Below are 13,445 nucleotides of genomic sequence, written 5' to 3' on the forward strand. Positions count from 1 at the left end.
AGTTTGTTAAATACAGTTCTTAGGGCTGTGTTTAAGGTGTATAAATTATTTTTATATTTACCATAAAAATTAGGGAGTAAACTTGTAACAGTATCTAGATATATTCCTTGACTTTTGAACAAATCAATCTAGATATATTCCTTGACTTTTGAACAAATCAAGAATAAATATTAACTTGTCAATAAAATTACTATGCTTCGTCATTCAATAACTGATATAATTCTATAATTTGTATAAACTGCCGGTCAATCCAAACAAGCTGATAAAGGAGTAAAATATAATCTTCTAAAATTATTTTCAATTTTATCAATAACTTTGTAAACCTTTTGACCATTAGATTACAAATCAATAGTCAAGATTTAAAAATTATCTTTAAATCTTGATTTTTGATTTTATTTTAATGGTAAAGATCTCTAACTTTACTAATAAACTTGTTGATAACTTTTGAGATCTCAATCACAAGTATACCTAACAATTTCGTGTAATAACGACAGACGTAATAAGTCATTCAAATATTAATTAACAAAACTTTCAAAGTAAACAATGTAACGTTTCAATACCTCGACCAAATTATTATGATTAAATTTTAACCAAATTTTCTATGAAAACCTTCCCCAATTTGTGGCAGAAAAATAAATATTAGTATCAATAATAATCTTATCTTAAATGTATAATAATATATGGAGTATATATAGAGACACTGACACATATTAAAAAATAAAAAAACAAAATTGAAAATTCTCATCAAGTCATCATCGTAATTATATCTGCTTTCCTTATAGAAGCCCATCAATCTTATTCAAGTAAGGTTTTCATATGTAATTGCCTCATATTTAGTTCTTTTATATTTTATTCAAATTTTCTTTTTTGTTTACTGGGATTTGGTCATTTTGTTTTCCCATATATGGCTTGTTCTAAAATTATATAATAATTCAATTACTTAATGAGTTAGTGGCAAATATGAAACAACTAACATTAGCACTTAATAGTAGATTTGTAGTATGAATATATCGATTAATGAAAAGATGACACTACTAGAAAAACAGTCTTTAATGACACCTAAATTATAACACACGTATTTTAAACGTATGTCATAAAAATACTGTCATAATTTGTAAAATTTAAAAGGTTTATAGTGTACCACGGGATACAATTTCCTTAGTCTTATTATTTTGTTTCTCCGTGACAAAAGCTTATTTCCAGCATGAAAAAAAGGGCTTGTTATTGATACCATTTTAGACACCGGCAAATCATATGTGATAAAAAAAATTTTGTTCATTTTTAATTGAATGTCTGACAATTGAGATAGGTTTTATTTTTCTTTTCACTTTATTCCTTTCATTTTAGAATACTTTACATTTTATGACCCACTAAATTCAAAATTTGGCTTGCAAAGACCATAATCGACATTACCATTTATCATCCTTAAACAAAAAGAAATTATAGTCCATAATTTTAATATTAAAATTAACATAGTATTTGAATCTTTACATATATTAGAAGATAATTGGTTGAATATTTTATTAAGCAATGATACGGTTGGATTTCATTAAAAATTTTTATTAATGTCATATTTTATAATTAAAACTAAAAGTTATGAACCTACATATAATTTTAATTTATATATATATACCAATAAACTAAAACAGGATTGTAACATTTATTGACCGACATATGGTAGTTATATTAAAGTGACAAGTTTTTTTTTTTTTTTATCATATTCGTTAAAAGAAACCCTTTAAATAATAATGTAATTATTAAAAGATATATGAGTTAAATAATACGTTAGATATGGAATCCGTATACTAATACATTAAGATAAATGAATTCTTTATAATAACATACTATATTTGTAATTAAATAGATTAAACTAATAATAATACTTTCCCATGTAAATTACAGAGTATACTAATACTAACTCAATATTGCGTACAATTATATCATTCTTTGTATCCAACTATTTTTTTCTCATGCCTATATATACTTTCAAGTTTCAAGAAGTTTCAAATTTGAATATCGATTAAAAAATCACTGCTTTTCCGTTTCTATTTTCTTAAATATTAGTTGATGTTTGAGACATTAGTTTGTTTAGTAATATCATAATTGTAGGTTATTATTTACTAGAGTTTAGATGTGACAAGTGGGTTTATATCTAATTTTCAACAGTGCTTAAGGTTTAATCTGATAATAATCTTCATGTTTGTTTTTGATTGTATTATAATTTTTTATAGCGTTAGAGGTTTAATATGATACAATTGATGACACATTGGTTGTTATCGACCTTTTGGTAAAGGATCACTTTCAAAGCAATTGATTATTTTATTTGTTTGCGCATAATTTGAAAGTGAGAAACACCTTCTTTTTCAATCTATTTTTGCCTCATACAATTGAGTTTATCTTTATTGATAAAAAAGGTTTAACATATTTTCTAAAACTATATATTTTATTTTATAACTTTTTTAATTACTTATATTAAGCTGTGTTATTAGTCACATAATAAAAGGATACTATTAGGAAATATAAATATTTATGAGTCAAACCGTGCATCACGCACGGGTATTAGTACTAGTGTATATATATATACTAGGTCTTTTACCCCGGGCGATGCGCAAAATATTATAAGTTTTTGTTAGATTAGTGTTAATTTAAACCATTTGACGTAAACACACACAATAACTAATATTTTGTTTAATTAGTTCAATGCGATTATTATCTATTTTGCAAACACATTAATAAAAACAAAAACAATGTTAAATATGAATATAATAAATATATCAAATTATCAAAATGTTTTGGAGATACATACGAAGATGAGAAATAATGTTTACACATAAATATAATTTAGATAAAAACGGAAAAAAGAAAATTAGATGATGCAAAATATACATAATTTAATAGAAGCAAATAATAAAGCTACATATATTTAAGAATGACTTTTTACTGAAACAAAAATATCCATAAATATTTTTGTAGCAAAAACACAATTGCATATCAACGAAAAACCCATTTACACCAGATATTAAATAACATTTACGTTCTTCAATGTTTATGAAGCTAAATATGATATGAGGGGTCATCTTACAACTTATCAAACAAACAACCACCCCCATAAAAACCTTCAAACTAAAATACTAAATCCACAGGAATTTGAAATAGTAAACCTTCTTTTCTTGTAGTTGTACAACCCGAATTTACTCAAAATTCACTTAGAGGAAAATAAATAAATTATGAATCACGTAACAAAAGAGTTGTATATATGATATTAAAATATTAATATTATTAAAAGTGCTCACATAAACATCAAAACATTAAATAGTCCTGTATGAAATTTTCGTTAGAAACTTTGGTAAACATTTTATTAAAGGAAATGATGATAAAATTTATTGTTTTATGCATTATTATACAAAATAAACTTTGTGCTAGTTGATCGATGGAAAACAATAATGTGCATGACAAATCTTTTTTTAATATAATGAAAGATTATACTTGCCTTATAAAATTGAATCTAAATAATGAAATAAATATAGTTTCTTCTTTTTCACATATAAATATTGTGGAAAATTTATGGAGACGCCACGTAACATAAATCTTACGTGACAACTTTTTAGAATAACTTTGGGTTTGAAGAATGCTTTAGAAGGCTTGGTTTCCTACTGTTTTAATAATTATTTAGATATATTGAAAAATGTAGGATTTGTAATCATTTAATTTTGTTTTTTGACATCTTCTTATGAATTAACTATTATAAGTCTGTTAATCTTAATAAGGACCTGATTAAAAATAAAGTAATATGAAAACATGTCTCACACATATTAATTTTACTTGAGTAAAATAATGAATATACATAGTTAAAATTTTTGTATATGTTGATTGTCTAGTCTATTCATTCAACCCGAATTATCTTTTTAAATTTATCGACCAGTTTGATACGCCATCAACAAATTAGAGGTTATTAACCAGATTTAGAGCCAATTTTTTTTTTTTGGTAATATTGGTTGTTTTTAATATTTACAAGAGTCGTATCCAATAATGTAAAAATAATTGGGCTCTAGCTCAAGATTATATAAAATGGACTCTCAAAAGAATTTGGTTCCCCACCCCGGGTACATCACTCATATTTAAAAATATTAACTTTTCTAAAAAATAAAAACCACTCGTGTCGGACAAAGGTTTTATTAAATGAAAACGTATTCATTCATAATGCAAAAAAACGAAAAATATATTATTTTTATAAAATAATTAGCTTGTATATATATCTTTGCTACATAAGTATTATGATTATTATAATTACTTGTTTGTGATAAATATATATATATATATATATATATATTAATTTGAACGAAAATAAATTTTCACAAACAACTACAATAATAATGTATTCTTTAGATACTCAAACAAAGAAAATTTTCTTTAACCTTTCTTCATACATCCTACTAATATTCAAAAGTGACGGGATGCGGTGGTGTGGCGATGGTGACAACGAGTGGTGACGGGATAGGTAGTAGTGGCGACGACGGTGGTGGCGGTAGCGTGGTAGGTATTAATGTTAAAGTGTTTGATGTAAAATGAAGTGGTATAGTTATTTTCAACGTTAAGAGATATATTTCTTTAATTTCATTAGAAACTTAGGTGAAGATGTTTAATTAGTGAACAAAAAGAATGGTATTTTGGGTTATAACTACTTAGTTGAAAAATTAAAGAAAATAAAACTTTATAATGAGGTATGAAATATATATATATATATATATATATATATAATATATAATATATATATATATGAGGAAGGGTTATTTGAGAACTCACAAATAAAAAAGAACGCGAGAACAATTCTGGACCACTCATTTTCTTATATTTTATCTCTCTTCCATTAAATTAGAAAATTCACCCAAATCATTTAAAATGTTTTATCTCACAAACCGTAAATCGTTAGACGAAACAAAAAGCATGGGTAGTCTTAAAATTTCGTCATCTTCCATTAGAGATCCAATTCAATATAATTTTGACGACTTTTTAATTTTCGTTTTTTTTCCCATCGCGTTCATCCTACACATGTGTAAGATCATTGTTTTCACATGTAAATTAGTAAATGAACATATGTACACAATAATGAAGGTTAAGGGTGGAGCTTGTCAATCTATGGCAGAGCCATGGTAGCCAAGGACGAAGTCCGTCAGTCCATGACGGAGGAATAGCGGCTAAGGGCGGAGCCCGTTAGGTAGATCACCCCTCTCTGGTCACCCCCTATGACCTATCACCCTCTATGACCTATCACCCTATGACCTATCACCCTTTATGACCTATCACCCCCACTAGTTTTGGTTTATGAATATCCTTAAGGGCGAAGCCTGTTCTGAATCATAATTTTTGTTCAACCTACACATGTGTAAGTTCAACCTACACATATGTAAGTTATGTGTAACTACCAAAAAGAAAACAAAAATTAAAAAGTCGTTAAAAGTATATCGAATTGGATCTCTAATGAAAGATGACGAAATTTTAAGACTACCCATGCCTTTTGTTTTGTCTCACGATTTATGGTTTGTGAGTTAGAATATTTTGAATGATTTGGGTAAATTTTATTATTTCATTGAAGAGAGAAAAAAAAAAAAGAATGTTTGATCTAGAATAGTTCTTGAGTTTTTTTAGGAGATTTCAAAATAACTCACCCTATATATATATATATACATATATATGTCTACGTTTTAGTAAACAATCAGAAGTTTCTTTATTGTATTTTGTATTATACATTTTTTAACATGTCTTTTTATAATTAATTAACTTCGTAAAATAAAAAGTTATGTAATATTATTGGACACACTATACCGAGGTAAACTTTTTTAAAAAGAAATACTTATAGTTAGTGAAAATAGGGGATAAAGTATCAATTATGTAATATATATAGTGATAACATAAAATTTTAAAAAGTTAAAGGCTCTTTATGAAAATTAGTAATAAGATGTCAATTAACTCTTCTGCCATGTCTTTTGCCTGCCAGAGTCCGTAAACAACATTGAAAAGTCAAATCACTTGTTTGCAGAAGGGGCGATTCTTGTATAGGAGAAGTTGGGGTCAGGTGTGAATAACAAAATCGAAATATATTGATAGATATATACATTTTCACGCTGCTAGTCAAACCGATATATAGATACTGTTCAAATCGAAGATAAGGAGTTGAGTAACAACAAAATCGAAGCCCTAAAAAAACCCACAAATCGTACTGTTCAAATCGAAGCCAAATCCAGATTGTTCAGTTGGTAATTTTAATTTCACCCTCTTTTTGTTTAAATTATATACACTATCTACATATATATGTATCTATGTCTATATATCTATATTGAATGCAAAAATATATCTATATGTATCTATATATCTACATATATATGTGTGTCTATAGAGCTATATATATATATACACACTATATTATAAAGCAGATTCTCCCATTCTAACATTTTAAGTTTCTAACATTTATTTCTCTCTTTTATCAATTCTATATTTATCAAACACCATTTCTCTCCACTCAAATCTCAACCAAACATCTTTTTTCTCTCTTATGCTTAAATTATTTATTCCTCCGATTCATTCAAAACTTTTATCTCACACCGTACATCGATAAATTATAAAAATTATAAAAATTATATGGGTGTTCTTAAAATTTCATGCTTTTTCATTAGAGATGTCATTCGATATATTTTCGACGAATTTTTAAATCCGATGACGGAACCGTACGCTCTATGACTTATCACACTTTATGACCTATCCACCCCACCATCTCACCGCCGCAGCGCGCGGATACTTACTCTCGTATATATGTATCCGTGTCTATATTGAATGCAAAAAGGTTTAAATTTTTGTATTTCAGTTTCTTTTTTTAATGAAAAGGTCATGGATAAATGATGGATTACGTCTGATAGATTATCAACGGCCTATGACGAAGGTGTGAAAGCCTTTTTAAAGTAATGATACAAATTTAGATGTTATTCCATGTCCTTGTGTAAATTGTATCAATTTTATTAACCACTCGATTGGAAGATGGAGGAGTAGATAGCTCTAAGAAAGCGTAAATTATTTGTCCTGATGATTGTATTATTTTTTTTTTCGTAACACATGTTTCACATGAGACCAGAACTTAAATACTGCTAGGACCACGTTCCTTTAATTAGTAATCTGATTGATTGTGTTACGGTTAATTAATTATCCATTACTGATTGCTTTGCTTTTTCTTGAAATAACGAATGGTATAGGAATAAGCAGTAGAAGAAGAAAGAAGAAAAAAAGCAAAGGGAACCGCAGTTTGCCTTTATGACAAAGAGTGATATTGATCATGTTGAAGATGGATATTGATGGAGGAAATATGGACAGAAAGCCGTCAAGAATAGCCCCTATACCAGGTACATACATACACACGCATATACACAATAATTACATATCACAAATACGAGTATTAACTAGTAATATTTTACATATGAGTGTACAAATATATACATAATATATAATATTGCTTTGATCACTAAAGTCTACTTAGTTTCTTGGATTCTGAATATCAATATAATTTGGTATTAAACTAATTTGACTGGTAAATCTTGAATACATATATATGTATAATTTAAAATCATGAAGCCCTATATTCACTGCAACTACTAACTTGTATTCTATCTGCAAAGTCATTGGTTTAAGTTTGTTTCAGATTCTTGATCAACTTATTTTATACAACTAACACAAATTAATTATTTAATATGAAACTCTCTTTCCCATGTTAATGTGTGATGTGAAGTTCTTTTTAATATCATTTTACCATAGATATATATCTACTACAGTATTAATCAATTAGGAATTCTTGTAAGAATTAATCAAGTAGTTTACTAATTTTGATATGAAATACAGAAGTTACTACAGATGCACAACTCAAAAGTGCACGGTGAAAAAGTGGGTGGAAAGATCGTATCAAGATCCGTCGAGTAATCACTACATATGAAGGACAGAATAATCATCACTTGCCTGCAATGCTGAGAGGGAATGTTGGTAGCGGAATGTTGTATCCGCCATCTATGACTATGATGGCAGCACAAAGTGCCATGATGTTGGGGGTTGCAGCCGCTTCGTCAAGCTTCCCTCATCGTGAGTTTCTAGCTCATCATCATCATGCTGGGTTCTACAATAATTCTAGTGTTGGAGCTAGTAGTGAACCGATGATTAACTACCAGCAGCAGCAAACTCCATCATCAGTAGTAGTTCAGCAAATTCAGATGCATCATCTACTTGCTATTATCTTGATTCCCTAAAGATTAGCTGTGTCAACTAACAGTTTAAGCAAATAGTTGATGCGTAAGTAATAAATTATCTTATCTTTAAGCATGTTATATCCGTAAGTAATACTTGCTATCATCTTTTTTTTTTTATAGGGCAATTGGATTGTATGATGTACAAAGTGGATTCAAGAAGAAGACTAAACTCAATTGGGTCAACTCTAAGGTAAGCACCAAATACAAACTGATATGTTATCTTTTATTCCCTTAATAGCACCAAATACAAACTGCCTAACAGTCAAGGTCGGAGAAGTTTAGCATAATTGTCTGCTCCACCTGATATGCTACGGAGATATTTTACTTGCCAAGTTAGTTTGACTTGTTGGACACACCCAAAACTAGAGGCATGGTATTAGGATAGGCAATCTTGATTGATAATGCCAGAATGTCACAACTCACAAGTAACAGCAGTTTGATAATATCATGCTTTGAAAAAGAGACTTAATGCACTTGGAATAATATGTTGCTTAACCTAAACCTGTACTTATAATCGGGTTAGCCTTAAGATGGTTTAGTTTTAATTCAGGTGACCCAAATAGGCATTTGAAATTTAAACGCCATCTAATCTAACTATATTATAGCAGGTCATGCCCATTATGTTTCAGTCCACTTCACGTTTGGAATTGAATGGTATTATGTTTTGACTTTTGATCTTGGGTAATGGGTTATACGGTTAGTGCCAGGATGTACTCAGATATGAGCATTGCTTGTTTCTGTTAAGATAAGAAATGATAAAACATTCAGAAGATTCTACAATTTCTGAGTCGTGTGAACAAGCATTCTCTGATATTCTAAACTCGGACAAATTCTCTTAGCTACGTGGTTTGATTCTCGATACTTTTGGTGTAGTTGATATTATCCAAATTTTGGGAGTTAATGCTATAAGTTTGAAGATAAAAGATGGTGCTTATAAAACTGCACCAATGCTTTACCTTAAAGATGTCCAGCAGGTATTTCTTTTTTTCAAACTTTGACTGTCTATTTAATTATCTGATGTATTGGTCATAGTTTCTGTGATCTATGTTGATGACATTTCATCATCTAACAAGCACTGTAGTTGATACTCAGTTCGTTATTTTGAGTGTTAAGTGCTGGTTCGCTTGCTAATTTCCCTGGTTACTTTGTTGAACTCACTAGTTTGGTATCGAATTCTTTGTTTAAAAGCTTGTTAGTTTTCGCTGGTATGACTCATCTTAATTACATTTCAATTTTCAAAAAAAAATATACTTAACATGTCAAATAATCAGATGATTACAGTCCCTATATATGCATGCTAATCTGGAATTTCTTTGTTAACATATATTAATGTAGCTAGTCTTCTCGCCCTTCTTCTTCATCATCTTGGTCTTGGACTTTATTATTTCTTTCTAGGAGGAAGATTTCTGATGCTATAATAGAACCTATCATCACAATACCCATGAATATGAACAATCCGATAAAACTTTGAACATCAAGACTTTGTGGAAGAGCACGATTAGGTTGTGATTTATCAAGAGCGGATAATCCAAGATACTTTCTCTTCATTTCCATCACAGTTTCACTTTCAGTGACATTGATAACTGCCTCAGAAAAGATCTGTAACAAAGGTGATCCACGAGCGAACGCCTGAGATCCATATTTAACACATGAAGTTAGCTATAACTCAATAACCATTGTAAAAAAAGTTTTTGTTTCTAAATCCACTTAAATTTGTCTCAATTGTCAATTTGACTGCTCAATATTTTGTCTTGCTCTCTGCCATACTCCAATGTTTACATACTATTCTCTTGAGCATTTATACCAAAAGTAAAAATACTAGTTTTACAAATAAATGTTGCTAACTTAACATTATTTACAAACATATGTGAGACAATAAAATAAGAACTGAAAATGAAGAAAGTGAAAAACTAAAATAATTCTATTTGTTTATATTGATCGATGCCATATACGGAGTATAAGTGTAAACATTGTTAGTAGATATTTGTAATCCAAAGAATTCCCGATTTTGAAAGTACTCAATTTCATTTCTCAAAGCCCAAAAAAGCTAGATGAAGATAGAGATAAGAGAGTGGAGTAATGGACTCACAAATGCAATTCCGGATTCCTGATTTATGGGTCCTTGTTTCATGTAGTTATCAGACCCATATTTGGAAAGAAAGAGATCAATGTACGGGAGCTCATCAAATACGGCATTTACGCTACCATCGGATAGTGCATTTTTGTAATCTTCATAACCATTGAGAGCTTGTACTTTACAATGGTATTGATCAGTAATAAGATCTTTAATAAAGGATCCGCCTTGATAACCTACGTTTTGAAAGCTTGAAGGCAATTTTGGACGCAGTTGATCTAGAGTCAACCATGAGGACAAAGTAGCTGTAAAAATTTGTACTACTACGAATATCATACAAAGCCACATAACTAGAACCACCTTAGAGCATCTGTTGAGTATCTTTCCTGCAAAATGGATTCAAAAAATAACATTCTTAGAGACCATTTGGTTTCTTAGTATGTTCCCTAAAACTCAAGGGGAACATTTAATATAAACATTCAAATATTCATGTATTATGATAAGAGTACCTTCATGGAAGAAGAATGTCGATATAGGAAACCACATGACCATGATAAGTTGCCTATAGAACGGGATAGCAAATTTTGGGTTCCCAGCACGGTATTCTAATATGGCAAGTGTGATTCCAATTAAGACGCATGCACACACTAGTGTGATCCATAGTCTGTTGGTAAATGGTCTTAAAAATGTCCCCAAGGTTTGGTTCCATTCATGTGCAGCATCCACAAGCATATAAACTTCAGAGCTTAAATAAGGAGCTGTAAAGGAAACATACTGAGTTCTCTTTCCCCTTATGGTGACATCACCCGCCACGGCCTCGCATTTCTACAAGATACAAAATCAACCATGAAATAGTTGATAGGAATCAAGTTTATTATATCATATTTTTACTTTGTTGGAATTTACCTACGTTTTCAAATTTCAAATAACTAATGTGGACTTTAGAAATGAATTCAATTGATTAAAACCGACCCATTACTATTACTCAGGTCCAAATTTGAGGATTATGTTCATTTGAATAACAATGCATGTGGCATACGTAAGATTAAACAGAAAATATGTTATTAAGAATAACATAGTTAAGAGTATCCAAAAATATTTGTAGAACCTAGCTGGAGGGAGCAATATAAATAGATGTCAGTGTTTATTGTTATAACTACTTTCACGATGCCCGTACAATGCAGCGGTGGTAATGTTAAAGACATTGTGGTAGTGGGGGCGACTGTTGGTGGTAGATGCAACGTCGAGTGGTGTAGATAATTGATGTAAAAGTAATTGATGTAAATGATTAATAGATATGTTTTAAAAAATTAAGGACTGATAGTGTAATTTAATCATTAAGAGTATTTTAGACGATTTTCTTCATGTAACTTTCTACAAAGGAGTGTAGAAAACTCTTACTTTTAGGCTTTCAAAAACTCTTAATTTTATAAAAAATATTTCATTAAGTTATTATAGTAATTACATTATTATTCAATCGATTCATTCAACGCAGATAACAAAAAAAAAACTATTCATTTACTAACGTACCCGAAATAGACACTCTAAATCACTTGCTTTGTCAAATAGTTCTACAAATATATATACGAGATAAATATAGCATGAACAAATATAATCTAATATTGTGTGTACGTACGTGTTTAAGAGAAATATATATACCTGGCCTTCAATGTGCTTTAGAAGGTCATCGTAGGTGCCATTCATCTGCCCCGTCACATTGATGAAGGGTTTGAAAATAGGTTGAACGTTGAAGGGTAACTTTTGTAATGCATAACAAAATATCGCTATGGAGAATCCTCCTTCAACTTCATTATGCTCGTTGACTTTAACGAACTCAGTAAAACCTATCTTTTTTGGAACCCACACTACTAGTGTTGTGCACGGACTTTTCCCTTTCTTTGTAATGTTCCATTTCGGCCCTATTATGTCTTCAATACGCAATATAATCTATCATATATCAAATGCTTTAAATCGGTATTAAATACTTAATACGAGTAAAACAAATAAAGAAATACTCCCTCCGTCCCATTTTAATTAACTTATTTTGACTGTTCAAGTCTTTTTCTCCCGACTTTGACCGTAAATATCTTTGTTTGTGTTATATACTAGTTATTGAAAGTTATATTAATGAAAAGTACATTAAAACTCAATCAATTCATATATGTTATATCGAGTATATATAATACAAATAAAAATATTTACGGTCAAAATTGAAAAAAAAGACTAAAAAAGTTAAAAGATGACACTTAATATGAGACGGAGGGAGTAGTTTGAATCATAACAAATATCATGTTAAAAAAAAAAAATTTAACTCAGTACTTCAAAATTTTGGTGTAAAAAAGTTACTCACCTGCACACACATCCGCACGCCCGTTGATATTAAACTCCTGGACAGAGCGTCTTCTATGGCTGAATTTATATCCGGCGGAGGCCTTTTCCGACACACAAAGCAAGACGAAAAAGAACACCAGGAAATGGAAAAGACCTTGGTGCTTCATATATATTTTTTGGTGTTAATATAAACAAGAATTAATGTCAGTATAGAGCAGAATGAGTGGTAAATACTATACAGACATATAGTCAGAAAGTAATAGGTTGACTTGGTACAAATTGATCCTATAACGACATAAGCCCCGAGGAAGTGGTGTATATATATAGTGCCGGTGCGAAATACTACTGTAGTTGACTTGGTACAAAGTGATTTTATTACAAGCTTTGGAGAGTGTAACATAAATACATATATAATAAGTTGGTTGCAAGTTTTAATATATAGTTCTATCGCTTGCAAGTTATCTTATTTCAGCAAGTATCGACAAAGTCAAGCGAGATATTTCCTAGAGTTTTCCCAGCCCAATGTTGATATTTGAAATTTTCAAATTAGTTGTATATTACTAAATTATACGGTTCTTTATGGTTTGTCTCTTCTTACCTTTTAAAATTACATTGACTTTCAAGGTATGCATTTTTCTACTTGGATTGTCCTTCGCCCAAAACTCGTTAGCAAAAAGTCGGGACGACATACATTTGAGGACAGTCCGAAAGAAAAAGTACATATCTTGAAAACGGTCTAAGTGGAAAAGTGCATAAGAGGG

The 13,445-nt window shown here is 29.9% G+C and overlaps 1 protein-coding gene and 1 long non-coding RNA gene across 3 annotated transcripts; one reads left to right on the forward strand and one right to left on the reverse strand.

Annotated features, from left to right (window-relative positions):
- Nucleotides 1-6,008: 6,008 nt before the first annotated feature.
- On the forward strand, nucleotides 6,009-10,625 carry LOC122598915. 2 transcript variants are annotated; one of them, XR_006323778.1, is made up of 6 exons: nucleotides 6,009-6,254; nucleotides 7,242-7,388; nucleotides 7,882-8,322; nucleotides 8,400-8,469; nucleotides 9,153-9,253; nucleotides 10,415-10,625. It is a non-coding gene; the product is annotated as an uncharacterized LOC122598915 (long non-coding RNA). The 2 variants fall into 2 exon arrangements; XR_006323779.1 differs by lacking the exon at nucleotides 10,415-10,625 and adding an exon at nucleotides 9,675-10,008.
- Nucleotides 9,544-13,099, reverse strand: LOC122598914 (glutamate receptor 2.8-like). Its single transcript, XM_043771393.1, has 5 exons — nucleotides 12,704-13,099; nucleotides 12,013-12,281; nucleotides 10,863-11,178; nucleotides 10,369-10,739; nucleotides 9,544-9,908 (listed from the first exon to the last, which is right to left on the reverse strand). The coding sequence occupies exons 1-5, from the start codon at nucleotides 12,849-12,851 to the stop codon at nucleotides 9,615-9,617; spliced, it is 1,398 nt and encodes a 465-aa protein (XP_043627328.1). The 5' UTR covers nucleotides 12,852-13,099; the 3' UTR covers nucleotides 9,544-9,614.
- Nucleotides 13,100-13,445: the final 346 nt, after the last annotated feature.

The sequence above is a fragment of the Erigeron canadensis genome, chromosome 5, assembly GCF_010389155.1.
Source record: "Erigeron canadensis isolate Cc75 chromosome 5, C_canadensis_v1, whole genome shotgun sequence".
NCBI lineage: Eukaryota > Viridiplantae > Streptophyta > Magnoliopsida > Asterales > Asteraceae > Erigeron > Erigeron canadensis.